Source organism: Colossoma macropomum, unplaced genomic scaffold, assembly GCF_904425465.1.
Source record: "Colossoma macropomum unplaced genomic scaffold, Colossoma_macropomum, whole genome shotgun sequence".
In the NCBI taxonomy this organism is placed as follows: domain Eukaryota; kingdom Metazoa; phylum Chordata; class Actinopteri; order Characiformes; family Serrasalmidae; genus Colossoma; species Colossoma macropomum.
In genome coordinates this window covers 17,263,807-17,284,348 of record NW_023494810.1, presented here as the reverse complement: position 1 = coordinate 17,284,348, position 20,542 = coordinate 17,263,807, and the positions used below count along the sequence as shown (strand labels likewise).

The 20,542-nt window shown below is 39.2% G+C and overlaps 1 protein-coding gene across 2 annotated transcripts in view; it reads right to left on the bottom strand.

Moving 5' to 3' along the window:
• foxj3 (forkhead box J3) overlaps positions 1–20,542 on the bottom strand; it is a 138,569-nt gene that overhangs the window by 20,116 nt on the left and 97,911 nt on the right. For both annotated transcript variants that reach the window (XM_036559816.1, XM_036559817.1), the window contains exons 4-6: positions 19,460–19,543; positions 14,916–15,017; positions 3,501–3,629 (exon numbers count right to left, since the gene is read on the bottom strand). In XM_036559816.1, coding sequence (XP_036415709.1) covers positions 3,501–3,629; positions 14,916–15,017; positions 19,460–19,543 — 315 coding nt within the window. The remainder of the gene's footprint in view (positions 1–3,500; positions 3,630–14,915; positions 15,018–19,459; positions 19,544–20,542) is intronic.

Here is a 20,542-nt window from a genome sequence, read left to right as displayed (position 1 = left end):
ATGGATGGCTCGTTTGCTCTGTATGTATCTATGTATTTTACTCAAATATATAAGAGGCAGACTCAACTAAAAAAAATAACATTGATTTATTAACATGGCTTAATTTTAAATGTATTGCTCTATTTCATAATCTATTACCTATTATTGTATGCATCATTCCTGTTTTATGTAATTTTGCATGTCTGTGTCAGAGCTATGGTCTTACAGATTTTACGAGTTTGACAGAATTCACAATTTTATATTGCTGTCATGTTTTCGTTTATCAATGCTTTCGCACAACAGTACCCAGTATGCATTATACAAATACATCAAACAACCATTAGGAATGTCACACAATCCTGACTGTTGGCCTAGCCACTGATCTATAGGCTAATATATACAACTAAGCAAGCATTCTTCCACCTCAGCCAATGAATAAATAGTAAAGAAAACAGCGAGTCTCTTCTAATTAAGCACAAAATTGACACCATAGAAGAGTTTTTTCACCCTTTCAGCCAAAGAAAGAAGAAGCAAAACTGAGATGAAGTATCTAGACAACCAAATTCTTTCTCTACTGTAATGTATCTTTAAACACAATTACTTCAGTCATAGGCCTGCAATAAGATAGTAGGCTTCCTATCCACAATATATATCTACCTTCCTTCTGCATTCACCAGCTAATGGGAAAAAAACAAAACACACCTTTTCCTTCCACCTTCAAAATACATGTTCTTTATATAGGAAAATCTCACTCTAGAGACCACTCTCGGTACAACTGTAGAAAGCGAGCAAGCATGCTCACAACAGATATAGCAATAGTTACATTTTTCAATTTAGCCACAGCATCCCTTTAAACATTACTATGCTTGTGTATTATGAGTTACAACTACAAATGACCTGTAATAATGTTGTGTTAGTATTCAGTAAAGCTTTTGCTGAACATTCAATATTTCAATTCTCGTCAAACAAAAATACACATGCGCTACCACTGTAGGAAAACTTTGTTGTAGTTGGAAATTTATTTATTTTTTTAAGATATGTTGAAATCATCCCTTTTTTCATCCTGTCAGTTGAATGAATATCTGTTCATTAATTATTTATAAATATACAAATATCAAAATGAGTTATCTTAAAACTCTGTGGTAGGTAAAGCAGGCACATTACCAGCCACTCCTCAGTCCAAACTCAGCTGCCAGTGCAAATATAGAGGCTCAGATTTACATACCTTACCACCAAGCAGAGTCAAATGGGTTACATGTAAATATATCCAACAGGATGTGTAAAGAGGCACTCTGCTGAAATGATGGCAAAAACAGTATGATTTACATAAGGCTTTGTTAGTGTGCTGCATTAGCTGATTCTGACCCAACACACTTGCATCACTAGAGAGATGAACAGTCCTGATAAGGGCTTCAACTAACAATTTGTTCCTACCATATCAAAACCTGGTAACTCAATTTTTATGATTTTTTTTTTACATATCATTTAAAACAGCCGGCTGTCCTTTACAATGTGTGAACATTTCATGATGAATGGACCAAATATCGCTATATTAATGTACCTTAATATAAAATAACTTTAAGAAGTTACCATTTTGGAGATACAAGGCAATGTGTTACGGCAATTAGAGCCACAATCAATTCTTTTATCGTTACACTTATCGACTATTACTCAGTTAACTGACTAAACTACTATACCTTCTTAATTTCTGCTCTCTGTGCTGCTGCCAATATTCAAAGTTAAACGTTCTTCTTTAAAAGTGATTTCTTTTTTATTGAAGGGTGAGACTACAGAAACGACATCACCCCCTACACTGTCTGTAGTGCAATTTGTCACATGATAACTGCATGGATCATATGCATATTTTAGAGCGTCACTAAAATTTTTGTTTTTGAAAATGAACACTATCCTATAATTGACAGATTTAATAATCAACTTTGATGAATTGCTGCAGCACTGCTTATTATCGGGTTATGTGTGTTTTAGAATCAACGGGCTTTCAGTAAGTATGGAAGCAAGTGAGCGAGACCGAGATTGGGAGAGAAAAGGAGATAGAAAGAGAGAGCATTGTCTGGCCTGCTGTACTGAATTCATCAGTGTCTGTAGTGGATCAATGCTGGAGCCTGAAGCATGGGGCGCGTGAGGCTTCGGGGGAACCACAACAAAGCAGGGGGCGTCTCTGGTGGGAGAACTTCAGAGGCGGCGGCTCTCTTTAGCCGAGCTCCAGCAGCATGCTCACTGCCTTTCATTCCCTTAACCCCAGCGTCAGCCTGCCCCCATGCATGGGCCTCCGCGCTCTCTGCAGCGTGTTATGTGTGTTCAGGGAGTTCGCTAGGAGGAAAGCACACACTCTCCACAGCTCCACTAAAGGAATCTGCAAAAAAACTCTCAGCCAACTGCTGTGAGTCCTGCAACTTCTGCTTTGGCTGTTGGTGAAAATTCTGGAATACTAATGCTAGAAAGCTGCGAGTTGCCCAGTGCAAAGTTTATTAAGCCCAGACCTAGACAACCCTCGTCATGTACATTTTAGTGTTTTTATGCTTTAACATACACTACATGACACACACAGTCTGCAATGCTGTCTAGATCAGCTGCATCAGACGACAGTGAGGTCTTGGGGCCTGGTCCTCAAATACAGTCAATATACAACAGCTTAACAGCTGCTTCCAATAGTGTAAATTACTTGCAATATTTAATAAATTCCAGCAGGGTTGGAATGTATGAGTGTATGAAAAGCATGTATAAGACACAATATCTAACACTGTATATTGCATGTTCAGTTTTGTTTAAGCTAATTTGCACGATATTTTAAATCTGTTTCTGTTGTTAAATATGGTTCCTGTTAAAAGTGAAGGGACATCTCAAAATACTAAGCCACTGTTAATCTACAAAAATTTAGGTTTAATTAAGTATCTAAAAATGGTTTAACTTTAACAATTACATAAAATATGTGTGACACACATATATGGCCATATTGCCCCACTACTACGCACACGCGCACACACACACACGCACGCGCATACACATGTACACACATGCACACACACGCACTTTTCTTATGTTTTATTTTCAGTGCACAATATGGCACAAGTTTGCACATCTGTATGCTTGCTTCTTAACACTTTTGGTACTCGGTATGGGTGTATTAAAGTAAAGAAATGGAATGGCTTTGTTGTAAACCATCCAAAACTACGCTTTACAGTCTTGTTTCATACATGTCAACAGGATCCACTAGAATTAGTCACGTTATGCCTTTTTTCAAAATCGTGGTTAAAACACATTTAAGAATGTGACCATAATCTATAACTTATTTCTAAAGCACACACTGTGCCTTGAATTATTGTATGCATCATTCCTGTTTTGTGTCATTTTTATGTCTTGGCCAGGGCTACTGTCTTTTCTGCATCTTCATAGGAATAAGTCTTGAAAATTATCCAAGGTGGCAGATTTACAAAAATGATTATTTTTGTAAATCTTGAATATCTGAACTGTATAATGTAAGAGTTGCTGCTGGACTTTACCGGTGTGTAGCTGTGCACGCTTCCCACACTGTTCAGATTGACTGAGGCCAGGCTCTGGTCAGACAGGCTGTTGTTAAGGCTGCTTCTTGGGCTGTCACTACCATCCTGGTCTGTGTTGTACAACGCCACCTGAAAAGATAACAGGAGAAATAATAATATTACTACTAATAATAATGCTAAAACTATTTTTACTACTATCACTAATACTGCTACTATTTATACGATTAATAATAATAAAACTATAAAACACAATCTGGCCATAGAACAAAGGGCACAAGTTTTAATTTTAATTAAAAAACTACACACACAAACACATACACACACACACACACACACACACACTTTCTAAACCGCTTATCCTTCTGGGTCGTGGGCCAACTAAAATAATTTTAACTTAATTTAATAATCACTTATACCTCATGTCATTATTCCTGTTCCTAGTATCTTATTTTTATTTGGCAGCTATTATTATTATTATTATTATTATTATTTACCATATTGTTTATTGAGGACTTACCCACACAGCTTTACTTTACTGAAAATAAATATCACCACCCTTATTGATTGCCAATAAAAAATCTTATTATTATTACTGCTTTTAGCGATAATAGTAAATAAAAGTAAAAATCAAGAAATATTAATAACAATAATTTACAAATGACCAAATCACATAATCCACACAAACATATAATATAATAATAATAATAATAATAATAATAATAATTGCTAATTTAAAAAAAAGGTCATTGTATTTCTTAAGGGAGATTCCACAGATGATGCTAAGAATCAACACAATCCAGGCATGTAGCACAGATAACAAGGGTGGAGTGGGAAAAAGAGGCAAACAAACAGAAACTGTCTGGTGGTTTCTGAGGTCAGCAGAGAGGAATCCTCTCCGCTTGTCACAACACTGCCGGCTGTTACATCACACATGTTGGTGTGTGTGTGGGCAGGGGTGTATGAGGGCTGCCTGTGTGCAGAACACTGAGATGACCCAAAGTCTGCACTTGGGCTTTCTGGTCTTGCTTAAAGGAACAGTTCAGTCAAAATGTTGCTTAAAACAAGTTTAAGTGAATCGTCACCAGTTACCATCATGCACATGGCATAAAGCAAATGGGCGGCTACTATCCTCCATTTGTTGCCACATATCATCAAATTTTAGAAATGGCACCAATCAGCTGGGCTCATATAAGCAGAAAATGTTGCGATACTGGTATTGGAAAATAAATGGTGATACTGTGCCATCTCTATGCGAGTTTAAAGAGCACAAACAAACAAACACTCATTACATCCTCAAGCCTGCTACTTCTTTGATGGGTTACTGGTGAAAGGGTGCACTTAGTATGGTCTTGCTAACTATGCTTTCGCATTTAAGAAATGGGAAAGCATATAAAAGCATATCAATCTAGACTAAATTGCAAATGAGGTCAGCATCAATTATCAGTTATCACATGATATCAATGCTGTACTGCACTGGCCCATGCTGGGTTTGATATTGATTAGTCTCAAAAATCAGAATTCTGGCTAGCGTTAGGGCTGCCATGTATCCAGTGAAATGCATGACTCCATTCAGGGTGCTAGAAATAACTGGAGTATAACAATATAACACTTTAATCAACCCTCCTGGAGGTTAAGCTCTAGCACTGTTTTTTCACCTGGTCTTTATTTTTTCCTTCTGACTTGCTTTTATTTTTGTAAGGCACACTGAACTGCCTTTGTGTAAGAGACGTGCTATATAAATAAATTTGGCTTGCCTTACCTAATTCTGGCCAATATATAATCTATACCATTATATGGGTATTGGCGTAACAAAGCAGTACATTTCCACCAAGGTTCAGGAACCGTTTAGTTAAATGTTTCAGAACTTCCCTGCAGGACAACTACACAATTTTTAAACAACTTCCTGTTTTGCGTTCTCACTGCACCACAGGAACAGTGACGTGTGAAATAAAAGTAACACATACTGTGCAGAGGTTACATCATTCAGCAGCAACACAGCAAACATGAAGGCTGAGAAGTTGGTTTCTTTATTGTATTGCGTTGCTTTGTGAAAATCATGCTTTAACTGACGTTTCAGTTTTTAGTTTTTTTAATTTCTTCCTAAGTATGTTGAATTCCCGATGAATGTGACAAAATTATGTTACACATACTTTACGGACGATATCGACATTTAAGATGTTGAGCAACACTTGCAGGTCTTTGTTGTACTTTTCGTGTTAATCTGTGGTTGATTTTTTTGGGGTTTTTTTTTAACAATTACCAATAAGAGCGTACTGTGAAGCTTGCCATTGACTAATCACAGATGTTTAATACAGCAAGGACCACTTGATCCACAGAAAAGCATTTCATGTGGAGTAGGAACTAAAAAGTTTCTTCAAACTATGTCCCAGGAACTAAAATCTGCCTTGGTTTTTCAGGTGGAAACGCACACAGAAGTATTTTCAGAGCTCCTGAAAATGTTCCTGCACAGGAAATATGCCTAATATTGAATAAGTTTGTTTCCTGTCATATCAATAAACAGCGACATGCGGGAGAGATGATGCACAGTCAGTCAGTCCATGTAACTCTGTGTGTGGAGCTTCTGAGGTAGGTATTGAGGGCCTGTGCCTGAGGGTCAGGTAGATACTGTGGTTGTCTGAGACGGCAAAGAGGGGGTAAAGCTCTCCTTCAACAAAGGTCATGGCGCTGGCTGTGTCAGAACCATCAGCTTGGCCAGTGTAAATTGGTTTGGGACAGCTCACAAAAGGTCCTTGGTGCAACTGAGACTGTGACCTTTCCATCCAAAGGAAGAATACAGTATATACAGGGGGTTCTGCAGCAAAAAACACTCCTCTCCACTTCAAATAGCAATCCCAATTATCATTTGAAATGCTTTACTGCAAATATGCACTGGTTGGAGAGGGGGAGTAAATAAGGCATTGGAGAAATGATATGTAAATGAACATAATGAGATCCTGAGAGAATAGCCCTACATTGAGCTTCCTGTGGTAGGAAAGGATGAATGGAATTGCAACAATGCTAGCTGTGCTCACGTCACAAGGCTACATGTCTTGGCAGCCCCAGTCTGGTGCTAAAACCACTTAGCATGGCTCAGAGACAAACTGGGCACTGTGTACAACACAATGCTACTTTGTTTTTTTTTGGAGGGGGAGCGGGCACAGTGTGTCAAAACAGTGGATCAGGGGGTTTGCGCTGAACCATGGCTAACATGCTAGCATCCAGCTGTTTCCCGTTACATTTGTTAGCAGCAGAAAGGCAGCTAAGGCCGTGGCCTTTTTTGCTCAGCAAGGCAGACGGCACAGTGAGGAAAATGTGGAGAGAGAGAGAGAGATGGCGAGAACAAGGAAAAAGAAAAAAATAAATAAATAAAATAATAGTCACGTCATAGTCTCTTACAGAGAATTATCATTCAGGCAGAATGAATGCCTCCCAATCCTATTATTCATCTTACATCAAAAGGAGAAGCATAATAGATCCAGGCTGCAACGGATGGAGGGGGAGGATATCATGGCCTGATTTGCATACTACAACCTTTTTCCAGCTCAGTGTGGGCTGGGCTCCAGTGTTATATTGCCACTAACCCATGGAGCCTCTGAAGACCAAGGGCACAGACGCGGCAAAAAATTCAATCACGCAGAAAACGGTCACAATTACAATCAAACCCGAGCACGTCGAACAAGTATAAATGTTATGTGTAATTAAGCCATAAAAGGAGCTTTTAGCCCTAAGCCTTTCATGGCCGACCACAATCTATTTTTACTCCCTGTACCCATAAAGCCTAAGTTTTTTTGAAAAAGCTCCCCACGCTGTGGTTAGCTTGATACCCCAAAAGCAGACGCCTACAGGCTGCAGCAGGGCACGGCACGCACTCAGACAGAAAAAAGACGCGGACGAGAAAGGAAGGGGCGAACAAATCCACTACAAATACTCCTGGGTGTTTGCTGGTGGAACAGGAGTGCTAGGCCTATATTTAGCCATGAATTAAAGTCAAAAGCCAGCGGTGTCTTTTACACAGGAAGACTAATCTGCAGCATGAGACGTGGATTATGAAATCAAAGAGAAATCCACCCAGGTGCATTAGACAATGGCACACACTGTAGAGAAGATTCCCCCTGTCTGGGATTTAAAGATGATGGCCAAACAGAAAGGTGTGTGCTTTGGGGGAGAAAAAAAAAAAGACAGCAGATTTTTCACACTTTCGATCCACTAGTTTTCTTCCAGCTTTGTTGCCAGAAAATTAATTTTTATCTTCCTGTTTTTTCTTGCCCAATAAGAGTTATTAACTTGTTTTGAGCAACGCTCATAACCTCCCTTCTCCATACCAACAGCATGGCAGAATTAGTAGAACTAGCTAGAAAGCCAGCTAAGCTGGCTACAATTATTAGCTAACAGAAGACAACTGGTGCCTAACCAGCATTAGCAAGTCAGCTAATGCTGCCTAATGATGTCATGCCCCCACTAGCTAGGTCTTTTTGTATCACAAAATGCCACTAATCTGGGAGGGTGAAGGGTAGCCTGTGCTTCCTCTGAATCAACTGAAGCCAGCCACCAAATCTTTTCAAACTGTCGCTAACACCACGTCATTGGACAACTCAACACCCTTGGAGGAGAACATTATCTGACAATTCTGTTACATTAGCGAACAGATTACCTAGTATTTGAGTGATGGGGAAACATATGGCTATCCTACTCACCTAGAGAGAGTCAGGCTAATTATGCTCTCTTGGTGGCCTCACAGACGGCTGTTGCATCACCAGGAATTCTCTATATATCCCGATAAAAGGACCTACACTAGTATCCTCATAGTCCTTTTTAAATGTCCTGGAACTGTGTAGCTGGTGCACTCCAATCTCCTTGAAAATGTACTTAACACCATGCATGGCATCGTGAAAAAATACATGCACTGTTTTCATTTTATGTATATATATACACACATACACACACACACACACACACACACACACACACACACACACATACATATATATATATATATATATATATATATATATATATATATATATATATATATATATATGTAGTTGATTACTGATCTATTCACCTTTTACTTGCACTGTTTGCCAGCTTAGCTCTGTGTTCATGTGGTACTGGAGAATGTACTGACTAGTGATACATGACATCTTGTAACAAGATGCTTTTGTTTCATTTTTCTATTAAATTTCATTAAAAAAAGGATGGCACTTAGTCAGACAGAAACAAAGCTAAATTAACTGTTGAGGAGATGGCAGGCAGTTAGAATGTGTGCAGAATGACCGAAGGTGGCTGTGCTGAGCTGTAGTGAGCTGAGCTCTCACTGGCCTGCAGCGGCAGGCGGGAAAGCCAGAGAAACAGGGAATTCCTGTGGCTTGGCATGGATCAGCGAGAGAGGCGTGGCCTGCTGTGTTTACAGCACTATCACTGAGAAACAACCTCTCCAAGGAGAAAACGGCACTCAGATCTGTTGTTTTCCACTTTGTCTCCTGCTTGTTTCACTTTTGTTCCATCATCATTTACAGCGGAAGAGGAGAAAAAGGAAAGAAGACCGAAGAACACAGCTGGGCTTTAACATGGCACTGATCTGAGTAAGGTCTTTAGCCGAAAAAAAAAAACAGCTTAACCCTTACAAATGTAGGCGCATTATTCAGTAACTACTATGACATTAACGTGTAAGTTTATTATCTATGTGGTTGGAAAACTGAATTGTGGACCCACATATGGACCATTAGAGTTTAAGGGATTAAATCAGACAGTGGGCCTTTGTGAAACACTGCAAGAGTGGAAAATTCCTTGAAGGGAGAGAATAGCAGATTCAAACTAAACTGAGGGCCTGTTTACACCTTGCATCAACATATGTTTTCGTCAACTGGATCACACGTGGGCTTCACCTGATGGCACGAAAAGCCAGGTGTAAACACCTCCAGGACACATTGTGATCGGATTATGACTGGATCACTCAAACCACATTTGGAGGTGGTTAGAGATGGATCTTGACAGCATTAAACACAAGTGTAAACGGAATGCGTTTTTTGTTATCTGTATACAATTATGTGAGTGGAAAAGTGTCTGCTGAGTGCTGACTAGCAAGTAAGGGGATAAACAACGAAATGAAAGATGGAGGATACGTGAGACTGGACTTATCCTCAAACCTAGATCCCTTTAGCACTCTCAGTCAATGAAAGCGTCCAAGCAGAGCTTCTTGAAGCAATCAAATGTAAAACAGAAAAAAGAATGCGTGATGCTGTTTATGCGAGAAAAGTCAAATCGGATCCGATCTGGTCACACTAGTGACACATTTTAGTGAAAAGTGTAAATGGAATATGGCCACAGTTTATCCAGATACGATTCAGACAAACTTGTAATGGAGGTCAACAAAACAAGACTTTTTCCAAGTAATTCTGGACTATTTGTTAGTTCGTTCATTTTTTTTTTATTGCACTCTATTTAGTATTTACAGTGACACATTTAGATCTCACACAGTTGACAACAATACAACGGATTGTCCAAAGTTTCCAGAATTTGTTTGGTTACACAGGTCGTAGGTCAGTTTTTTTAAGGGAAGCAGAGTTGCAGCTTGAGAAAGCCACCTCTCAACAGATGGTGGAGTATTTCTGACTTTTTTGTCAGAAATAAAAATATTAGAAACAGGAATTTGCCATCAGTATTGAAAATATGTTCTTCCCCCATCATGAAATTTTAATACAATGTAAAGGGCAACTGGAGATTTTAACCTCTTATTCTCCAGGGTATATTTTGGTTTGTCCATCTGAATTTACATGACCAAATCGTAAGGCAAATTATTCAGTAACTGCATGAAATAAATGTACATTTTTATATATTTATTTATCAGATTTGTGGAAAAATGGGCCAACTTTCAGTAGACAAAAAAAAACCTGAGTTCAGCTTCTTTTATTATAAAGGTTTAAAATTACATTACCCATCTATTTGACTGGAAAGAAGACAGTTACAGCTCTCACATCACACCCACCTTTTGAATATAGCTTATGAAATACGAAAGTTATGAAGAATATAAAGTCCGGTGGTCTCAAGGAGTTGAAGAGGTTAAATTATATAAAAAAAATATATATATGCCACATTTATTTCCTGAGTATATCATGGCTATGGTACTTCTAAAAACACTAAATAAATGAATGTATAAGAATGTGGATTTAGGTCAATTATACAGGGCCTGCAAACAAACCCAATTTAGTCACTGCAAATTTCAACCCACTAGCTAGGTCTTTCCTCATCACAAAGTGCTACCAAGCTGATAGGGAGAAGGTTAGCACATGCTTCCTCCAAGTCACTTGAAGCCAGCTACTGCATCTTTTCAAACAGCTGCCAACACAATGTCACTGGACAGTTCAATGCACTTGGACGAGAATAATAACTGCTAATTCTGTTATGTCAGCCAACAGATGCCTACATTGGCAATTGTGTGATGTGGGGAGAGGAAGGGCTGTCCTACTTAGCTAAGTGAGTAGGCCAATTCTGCTCTCATGGACTTACAGACGGCTGTGACATTGCCAGGGAACACTCTTTCACCTTTTCTTTGGGTTTCTGTTTTACCTTACAATGACCTGTGGTGCAGCTCTCCGCTATGAATGCATTTATGCTTAAACCTGATATCAAATCTATCGTAAAACAAATGTCAGAGGCATAAGACAATACATTCCTAACCATTTCAATTAGTAGCTTTTGAAAAGGAGATTCTGGAGGCATTAAACTCTTCGGTGTTTGGTTCCTCTAGAACTGTACATTTCACACCAGACCACACTGTATGACTATTTACTTCCTAATGCAGGTATGTCAAACTGGGGATCTTATAGGCCAAAGTGCTGCAGACATTAGCGTTTACCCTCATTCTGAATTCAGTTCATGAAGGCCTTACTAATTAGCTGATGAGCTGAATCAGGTGTGTTTAATGAGGCAGTGTGAAGTCTGCAGTGTTTTGGCCTGCGAGGATCAGAGCCTGGTGCATGTCTTAATAGGTTAATTATGCAGAAATTCTGAAAAATCAGTGTAATTCCCCTTCAATGTTTGTCATTTGTGACCAGCTTACCCTTGCCTGATAAATGCAAGGTCAGACTCAGTCGCATAAAGTAAAAATATGCTGAAAGTTTTTACCACATGGTGAGGCCGTGGGCTTATTGTTAGACTATATCATGAACAAATATCATGGTGTGGTTTACAACTCTAATTGCAATGTACTTTAAAGAACCATACTGCCAGAGCTGCAGGAATAAGCTTCTGTTGCTGTTAGTCAACCATATGAAGCCCCTTTCCAAGAAGCACCAACTTTCTATTAGCAAAACTAACATACACAATCATACAATTCACCCCAACATGCGGTTGAGATGGCACCCTCACTTAGGGAAAAAAAAATCCCTCTTTGGTTCTCTCCCAAAACTCCATGGTTAATGTGAAATCCTGTTGGTTTAATGCCTGGAGTAAATTAATAGCTGATGCTGTAAGGCTCTTTAAAAGCACTCCAGAGAGAGTAGCCTGCAACAGGCCAAGAGTGGAGGCCTTAAGGTTAAAAAGCCTATTTAAATTTCAGAGTGGTGCGTTCCCTGCCTCTTTGTGCTTTTCTCCATAGTGGAGTTACTGAGGACAGGTCGGAGAGTGATGCCCCTTTAAGTGCTCCACCTGGGAGTATTATACAGGTACGGAGGCTTAGAGAGTTATAAGAACCTGCATTTGCGAAGCTTCGCATTCAGCGCCAACACTACAGTACTGACCTTCATACTTCACATACAATATATACAAACACTCCAATAAAGGCTGAACATTTACAAAGTGCACTGCACTGTCTATGGAGGCTGAGTGCAGTGTGAATGGCTAACAGATCATATTTATGGAGAAGAGTTGTTGCTTTTTTTTCTGAACAATGTTCCAGATGAGTTTCTAGGGGTGTTTTCATGGATCAATGTATTCATTCAAGAGCAAATAAATGTGAATCCTTTGGTAAGTATAATGCAAACCAGTTTTTAAATCATGTTACATCAAGGGTTCTTCTTTTGAACACATACCAGCTCAATTTTACACTAATTTCTAAGTGACCATGGCCAATCAAATGAATAATTACCACAAAGGTGCTTGTCATTCAGCAAACTGTTTTCACTGATGTGGCATCATCATTGTGGCCATAGTCATAACTTAATTCCAGTTAACAGACCAACAAATCTGAACACTTTCCTAATAGATATGAATGTATAAAGGGGAGGCATAAAACAGAAAAAACGTATGTTGTATTTTTAAAAAGATGACTGGGTGGCCAATGAAAAACAAACAAAAGATCCAGGGTTCGATTCCCCAGTCTGGGGTGACCAGGGTCATTTCTGGATGGAGTTTGCATGTTCTCCCTGTGTCTGCGTGGGTTTCCTCCAGGTGCTCCGGTTTCCGCCCACAGTCCAAAGACATGCAGTCAGGCGAAAGGGAGACACTACACTGTCCTTAGTAAGTTTGTGTGTGAATGTGTATGTCTGTGTGTCTGACCTGCGAAAGACTGGCGACCTGTCTAGGGTGCTTCCTGCCTTCCGCCCAATGAATGCTGGGATAGGCTCCAGCAACCCCGTGACCCAGGAGGAAAAGTGGCTTAAAGGATGAATGAATATCTAACAAAGTATGTTTTCCCACTTCATCTCCTCATACAGCAATGCATTATAAAATGGCATGCTTCTGTGATGGATATCACTACATAGGCTCAGGAATACTCTGAAAAACCATTGTCAAACACTGTTCGGCGCTGCGCAAATGCCAGTTAAGACTATACAATGCACAGTAATTGGGCAACATCATCCAAAAACGCTGGTGACTTCTCTGGGCTTGAGCTCATCAAAAGTGGAATGAAGCATGTTGGAAATGTATATTGTGGTCTGACCAGCCAGATTGTTTATGGGAATACTAGACGATGTGTTCTTGGGGCCAAAGACGAAAAGGACCTCACAGACTTTTACCAGCCAGGGTCTATCGTCACATGTTTTTTTTGAAAGCACAATTAACACTGAAAAACACATACACCTTTTAAAGAAACATATGCTGCTTTTCAAACGCCATCTTTTTCAGAGATGTCCATGCTTATTTCATCATGACAATACAAAGAAACATTCTGCTCATGTTACAAAATCATGGCTGGACTGCCTTGCCTGTCTCCTGTTGAAAATGTGGTGTATTATAAACCACTAAATATGACAAGGAGGCCTTGTATGGTTAAAAAACTTACGTAGCTGAAAAATGGCAAAAAAAAGTCCACTTTCAAAATCAGATCAATTGGTGTCATCAGTCCCCAAATGTTTATTAAATAAAGGAAAGATGCTGTAACACAGTGGTAAAAATGCTCCTGTCCCACTATTTTTGGAACATGTTGCAGGCATTATATTTGAAATGAGCATTAAAAAAATAATCAGAGAGCAATGTATCAAATGTCATGTTTTTGTACTGTTCTCTATTTAATACACAATGTACTAATCACGGCTTTCTGTTTTTACTGGCATCTCATATGAAGTTCTAACTTTTTGGAACTGGGTTTGTACATCAATGTAAGTCAGGCCATTTCTTAACAGGCCTAATTATGTGGGCATACAGGTAGAAACATCAGGCTACAAATGGCAGTCTACCTCACTGATGTCTGAAAAAATGTAGATAATTTATTTTGCCTAAAGGTTTATATTAAAAAGCTGTTGTTTGGAATGCTGTTGCATATAACCCTAATTGTACAAAATTTTAACTTTTTAACAGTTTTGACAACATGATACCTGAACCAAAAAGGCCAACAGCACACAAAGAAAATAGACAGCATAAAGGAAGGAGAACAAAAGGGGTATGGAAGAACAGGCATTGAATCAGACTGAGGAAGCTTCAGCTGCAGTTCCTCATCAGAGTATAGAACATGCTAAAGTCCACGCCTCAGAGGTAGTTGTTTATACACATTTTAAGCTAGTTTAGTTTATGTTTATTATTCACTCGGCCAAATATGATTACATGTTTTGCTGCTCCACACAAAATTGTGCTGTACTGCTATTAGACTCTAATCAGCAAGTTTTTATAAGCTTTAACGCAGTGGGCCCCTTTTGCACACAGACCGTACACAAAATTTATTGTTATTCAGTATGTGCAAGTTAAAGTCAGAAAAACAGTTGAAAATATGTGCCTTTGTTCTTGGATCTATAATATTGAACCATATTCAAACGTATTCAATTCAGTTTGAACACATTTACATTTAGAAGGTTGTGACTCATAAAATATTGATGTATATAGCTTTTATCATAGTCCCCAAGTGCATTTACCAAAGTGCAAGTCATATCCCAACCACAGCATGCCACAATTTATCGCAATACAGTACTCTGTCCATATCATGCAACCCTGCTCTTTGGGAAAAGGATCAGATCTCAGTGGACAAAAAGAGTAGAGGGCTACCTTGTTAGTCACAGTGTTGATTGCCAGCGTTGGAGAGGCACTTCCAGAGATGATGCAATCCATTCCCAGGGACTCTGACTCCAGGCTGTAGGGTGTGGAAGCCTACAGAGAAACCAGAAGCTCCCATTAAAAGAATAGCTTAGGAAAAAAAAAATCAAATGTACACATTTTTGCCCTTACCCCTGAATGTAGGCATTCAGCTGGATTCCAGTTTTTCTCCTTTAAACATTGTCTGGTTTAGCACTGGAGCTAAAAAGCTAGCAAGGTAACAAATAATGAAAATTAAGCCCCTACCAAGATGGACATATAAAATTGAGGCAAGATAGCTGCCACTTCCAACACTTGTTTCCTATACTAGCCTCATGCCAGGCAACAAACAATGAACTATTCCTTTAAAATGAAACCTAACAAGCCAGAGGAGGTCCAGATGTGTTGGTTGTGGAATAGGAGAAGGCTGAGCTTTCACTGGAAGTCAAAGCCATACAGGCCAAAGAGATGCAGAATAATCTGCACCGCATTTGATTACTACATGTTCAAGGGGATTTAATATTACCTTGGTGAATTAAAGTCAAGGCAAGTGTGCATGCACTTAAAAATAAATAAATAAATAAATAAAATGCAGCAAGCACTTATGAATAACAAGAGAGCAACACCTTTATTTAGGTCAAAATTGGAACCATTCTGTGCAGAGATGAAGAGCAGAGGAGAAGTGCTCTGCGCTCGCGCTGAGGAAGATAACTCTAGCATGCCTGTCTCCAAAAACTGCTTATTATAAGAGGATTGCCTGGCAACAATGCGATTTTTAATTCATGATAAACATAAATGAGATTTCACTAAGTCACATTTTTTAATGTCTGAGAATTTCTGAAACGAGACAGCGGGAGGGGAAGAAAAAAGAGAAAGTGTGTATGTGCGTGTATAAAAACACTAATAGAGTGCATATGTGCAGTGCGCACGCACACACACACACACACACACACACACACACACACACACACACACACACGCACACGCACGCACACAAAAGCGTAAATACACACACAGTCCATTTCCCTCTCATCTATCCTGCAGTATTCTTTGAGACTTAGAAAGAAAGAGGGTCTAATTGGTGGTTTTTGATTTGAGTGAATGGAGATTGCCTGTGTGTGTGTGGCCTGAGGGCAGAGTGACTGATCCTCTTACTGAAGCCCACAGCTCTGCATTTTTAACAGCCCAACTGAGGACACACGTACACACCACAGATATCATGATACCATTTTTTCTATTCATGTGAACATACCGATATTGAAACCTTAACTATGTAATGTTGAGCCGATTTTTCTAATTTTATATATTTTTTTCTCTTTTTTAATTGAAGCATTTCACTTAAAGGTATTACACCAATTTAAAACTGCATAATTAAACTGTTAAGATGCAAACAAAGTCACTTAGAGTGGTTTGATATGAAACGCATAACCCATTGTTGAGAAACTTCCCAAGTCAGGATTGTTTACAACAGCGGTGATGGGAACCAGACATCTGAAGAATTTAATGCTTCTAAAAGTTCTCACAGGAAATTATTACAGGAAACAGTTAATACCTAACACATTGATACTTTTGCAAAGAGGTTTTGGCATACCTCGTATTCTTTTACAAACACATTAAACTTGAGAGATGTGCAGGTCATTGAAAGGCTTAATAGTACCAAGAGAAAATATATTTTTCCCTATTTACAACTATTTTACCATTATCAACATCCATTAAAAAATTATGTACATTCACAAAAAAAAACAACAAAAACAAAACAAAAAAAACAAAAAAACAAAAAAAACGTAAGCTCAAAAAATAAGTAGCATGCAGCGGAATACATTTTCTGTTATTCAAAAATGGCCATAGTTGGATAGCAGATGGTATAGCACGGTAAGTAACAGTACTAGCCTCCACATTGAAGAAAGGTGTTCGATGTCTTGCCCAGGCAAGCACATTACATTGTACCAATAAAAGTGCTTGGGCAAGATTACTACCATTACATTCACCCACCCTTATAATTGAGTTGTAAGTCTGCCAAAAGCCATAAATATTAATGTAAAACAGGCTTTTTCAGATTAACTTACTGAATTAACACTACAGCTAACCTGTGCAATATTGGATGTTGATGAGGATTTGCCGTTTTCTACTCGAAGTCTATTCTTCTCAGTGGAAGGAACTAGCTAACATCAGCTAGAGTAGTTAGCCTAGTTAACAAAAAAAAGACATGCCAGACCCAGCCGTACCATGTCTGCCTTCTCAGCCATATCCTTAACAACAAATCCTTTGCAACTTTAGTAGAAAACTGTACTGAAAATATGTGTACTTACTCAGAAAGCAAAATTGTCACATTTTACAGTCCAGTTAAAATACTTAATTGTAGGTCTGTATGTTTTCTTTTTTACTGTTGACAAACTTGGGTACTGTTAATGAATACTAGGTCTGTAAAAAATCAATCAGTCAAATTGCGTGCCACAAATCTAAATTCCGCTATGATGAAACTACGCAAGCTATTATCCCTCAGCATGTCCACAGTCAGCGGGACAGGAGCTCCGACCCCACCCCTAGACTGAATTGCTTCTGATCCACTACACAGAGGTGGACAAAATGATGCAAGATGCCTCCAAGGCAGGTCAACCTGGGAGCCGCTCGGAGCCGCGCGTTTCAGCCAGCTCCACTCATAAATAATGGAGGCAAAAAGCTCCAGCTGAAAATAACCAGCGAAGAAACTCTGCATTAATTGATGTTTGCTTAAAAAAAACAGACTGCAGAAAGCAATGTATGTAATAGCTGCCTGGGGCACAGTTTATTAATAAGCTGGACCCTCTTCTACAAGATAAGCTGGAGCCACACTGAGAGAGGCTATTATATAAAAAGCAAGTCGCAACGAGCATCCAAAACGGTAAACCTCTGTATGAGTGCACGTGTGTGTTTATGCGTGTACAAGTCAATGGGAAACAGTGTTTCTAGTCTGAATGATGTGAACAGACCGAAATAGCTCTACTCATATTTATGGAGTGTCAGAAAGGGTGACAAACTCACTAAATCCTAAGTAAAAACACTACATATCACAACAAGATGGAAAAAGAGTTTATGTGGGTGCAGTATTATCCTTATATAATAATACTCTTTTTCTGATCCATCTCGCACTAATGAAACAATAAAACTGCTAAAAGACATGCGCTGTGTTGTTATTGTTATTCAGTGTGTCCTACGGGGTAACGATGAAGTTGAAGCGAACAATTAGGCAACATTTCGAACCCAGGGTATCTGAGTAAGCAGGTAATTTATCCTGTAACAACTGGCCAATTAAATTCCACAGAAAACAAGACATTACACATTGTCTTGGTAAAAATAATCAAATTCCAGGGAGGCTATAGAAATCAGCTAGCTGATTTAACAGTTACCATAGTTGAAATCGGCATGTTCAGTTATTCTAAGAACATGGGGTCAATAAAAATTCTATGACCAGGGCTGGGTATTGCTCAAAATTCCTCATCACTAATATTAATACATTGCCTTCAATACTAATTTCTGAAAGATATTTTGTGGTACCTTCACTGAAGTGAGTGTGGCTTAGAGCAGCATTATAGGAGCATTCGTATTTTTTGCTTGTGTTCTTCCCACATTTGCATTTGAGGGTATTTCCCTTTTACACCACTGTCGTAAATATAAATCGTACTGTAAGCCCCGCCTCGTGGACAGCTGTAAACGTGCAACTGTTGATGAGCTAAATTGCAAGGATTTACACTATGCTGTTGGATTTTCATTGTTTTCCCTGTCAGCTGTGACACTGTTTTGCATCATTTTATCTCTTTTAGCTTTCACCAATAAGTAAAAGCCAGTCCAGGATTTACTCTTGTTCGGTCTCTCTTTTCTCATTCTCACTTCATCCAATAATGTTCTCTTCTTCGGTCTATTCAGAGCATCTGCTATGATGCCCATGCTTCAATACCGAGCTAGCTTCTTCTTATAGCTAGCTGAAGACTCATTGTTGAGTTCTCGCGAGAGGTAACTTCAAAAGTACATTAAACCCAGAAATGAAAAAAATGATTAGAAAAAAAAAAAGCCCAATAAACCTTTTACTCTTAATTAAACCCTTAACCTTCAAAGGCCCATCCGGATTGTCAGTCCTCACTCCTGCAATAACTTAATAGTTTTACACTGTTTTGCAAGTAGTTAAAAGGCCTTAGAATGTGGACACAGAAAGAAGTTTATAGGGATAAACGCAAAATAATCAATGGCACCATGACCGCTCATGTTAAAAATTATGCAGTGTGTTAAGTGTGGAAGCAGTACATGCAGTGGTGATGCATTACATCCTGTGAGCTGTCCAGGAGCATCAGTGACGTTGAGCTGGAACCATGCAAGACTCTGACTGTGTTCGGGGCTTTGATCACTCCCAGACTCCAGCTAATGAGCTGTGTTTGGCCAAAGAATGTGTGCATGTCTGAAAACTGACCACCAGGGGGTCCCTGAGATCACACATTTACACACACATAATACATATATACACACATGCACACGCACACACTCACCCGCTCTCCAGACCGTGGCCTCTTCTTGGGCCGTGTGGGCAATGTGTCCTCCTTTGGATTCGTGTCAATCGCCCAGTACGAACCCTACAAAGAACAAGAAACTCAGCATTAGGCAGAAAACTTGTCACAAAGAACTGTAGCTACACTCAGAAAGTGCCCATGTTAAAAGCTCCAAAACTTTTTAAAAAGTGTAGAAAGTTCATGAAATACAGTTTTTAACTGAGTGAGATAATCATCAGAGAGATGTAGCAGCACATTCGATTCAGTTTTGGCAATGAGAAGCAGTGAAACTTTCAAGAATTAGATTTCAGGTTGGTTTGTCCACTCAAGCAATGTCCATCATGTACAGCTTTCAGCTCATCAAAGTTTTAGTGAGCTCATTTGTAAGCCCATCATGTCAGGAAGACATTCATGGAGAAGTCAGCCCGCCCCCCCCCCATCACCTCTCCCTCTTTCTCTCTCTTTTTGCCCTTCTCCTGAGCCTTGGCAGAAGCAGGTAAAATGCTAAGCCCCACCTGAAGCCCCCTCTTCCTCAGCCTCTGCTTTATTGATTGCCCCTGCTCTGGGCTGGACACAGAGGTGTTGGGTTTTCTGCTCAGGTCTTGCTCACGGATAATCAGGCAGAGAATAGCACACCTCAGGTTCGGGGCTGCTGGAATCCAAACACACGAGACTCTGGCTGAATAATTTATCTTTGCATTCTTCCCATTTAATTTATTTTTCAATAGTGCTGCTCTTTACCCTCCGAAGCCAAAGGCAACAACGGCTCCCCAAAAAAAAAAAAAAAAAAAGAAAGTTGGTCAAAAAAGAAATCTCACCCCTAGGCTTGGGTTTTGTTTTTAAATATTTCATATTACGTGCGATAAGATCTCAATTGTCGGGAGAAGGGGAGATCAAGACCTTTAAAATTACTTGTGCAAAATGTACTTTTGTAAAGCCGGGAGAGTGACAGTGCAAACAGGATACATGTCTAATAAATATCAACAGAGTTCTATACAATAACGCATACCTCATGACACAAAACAGTTCAGGATGTGTTTATATTGTTCTAAATAAGGCTGCACAACATATAGCTCGTTTATC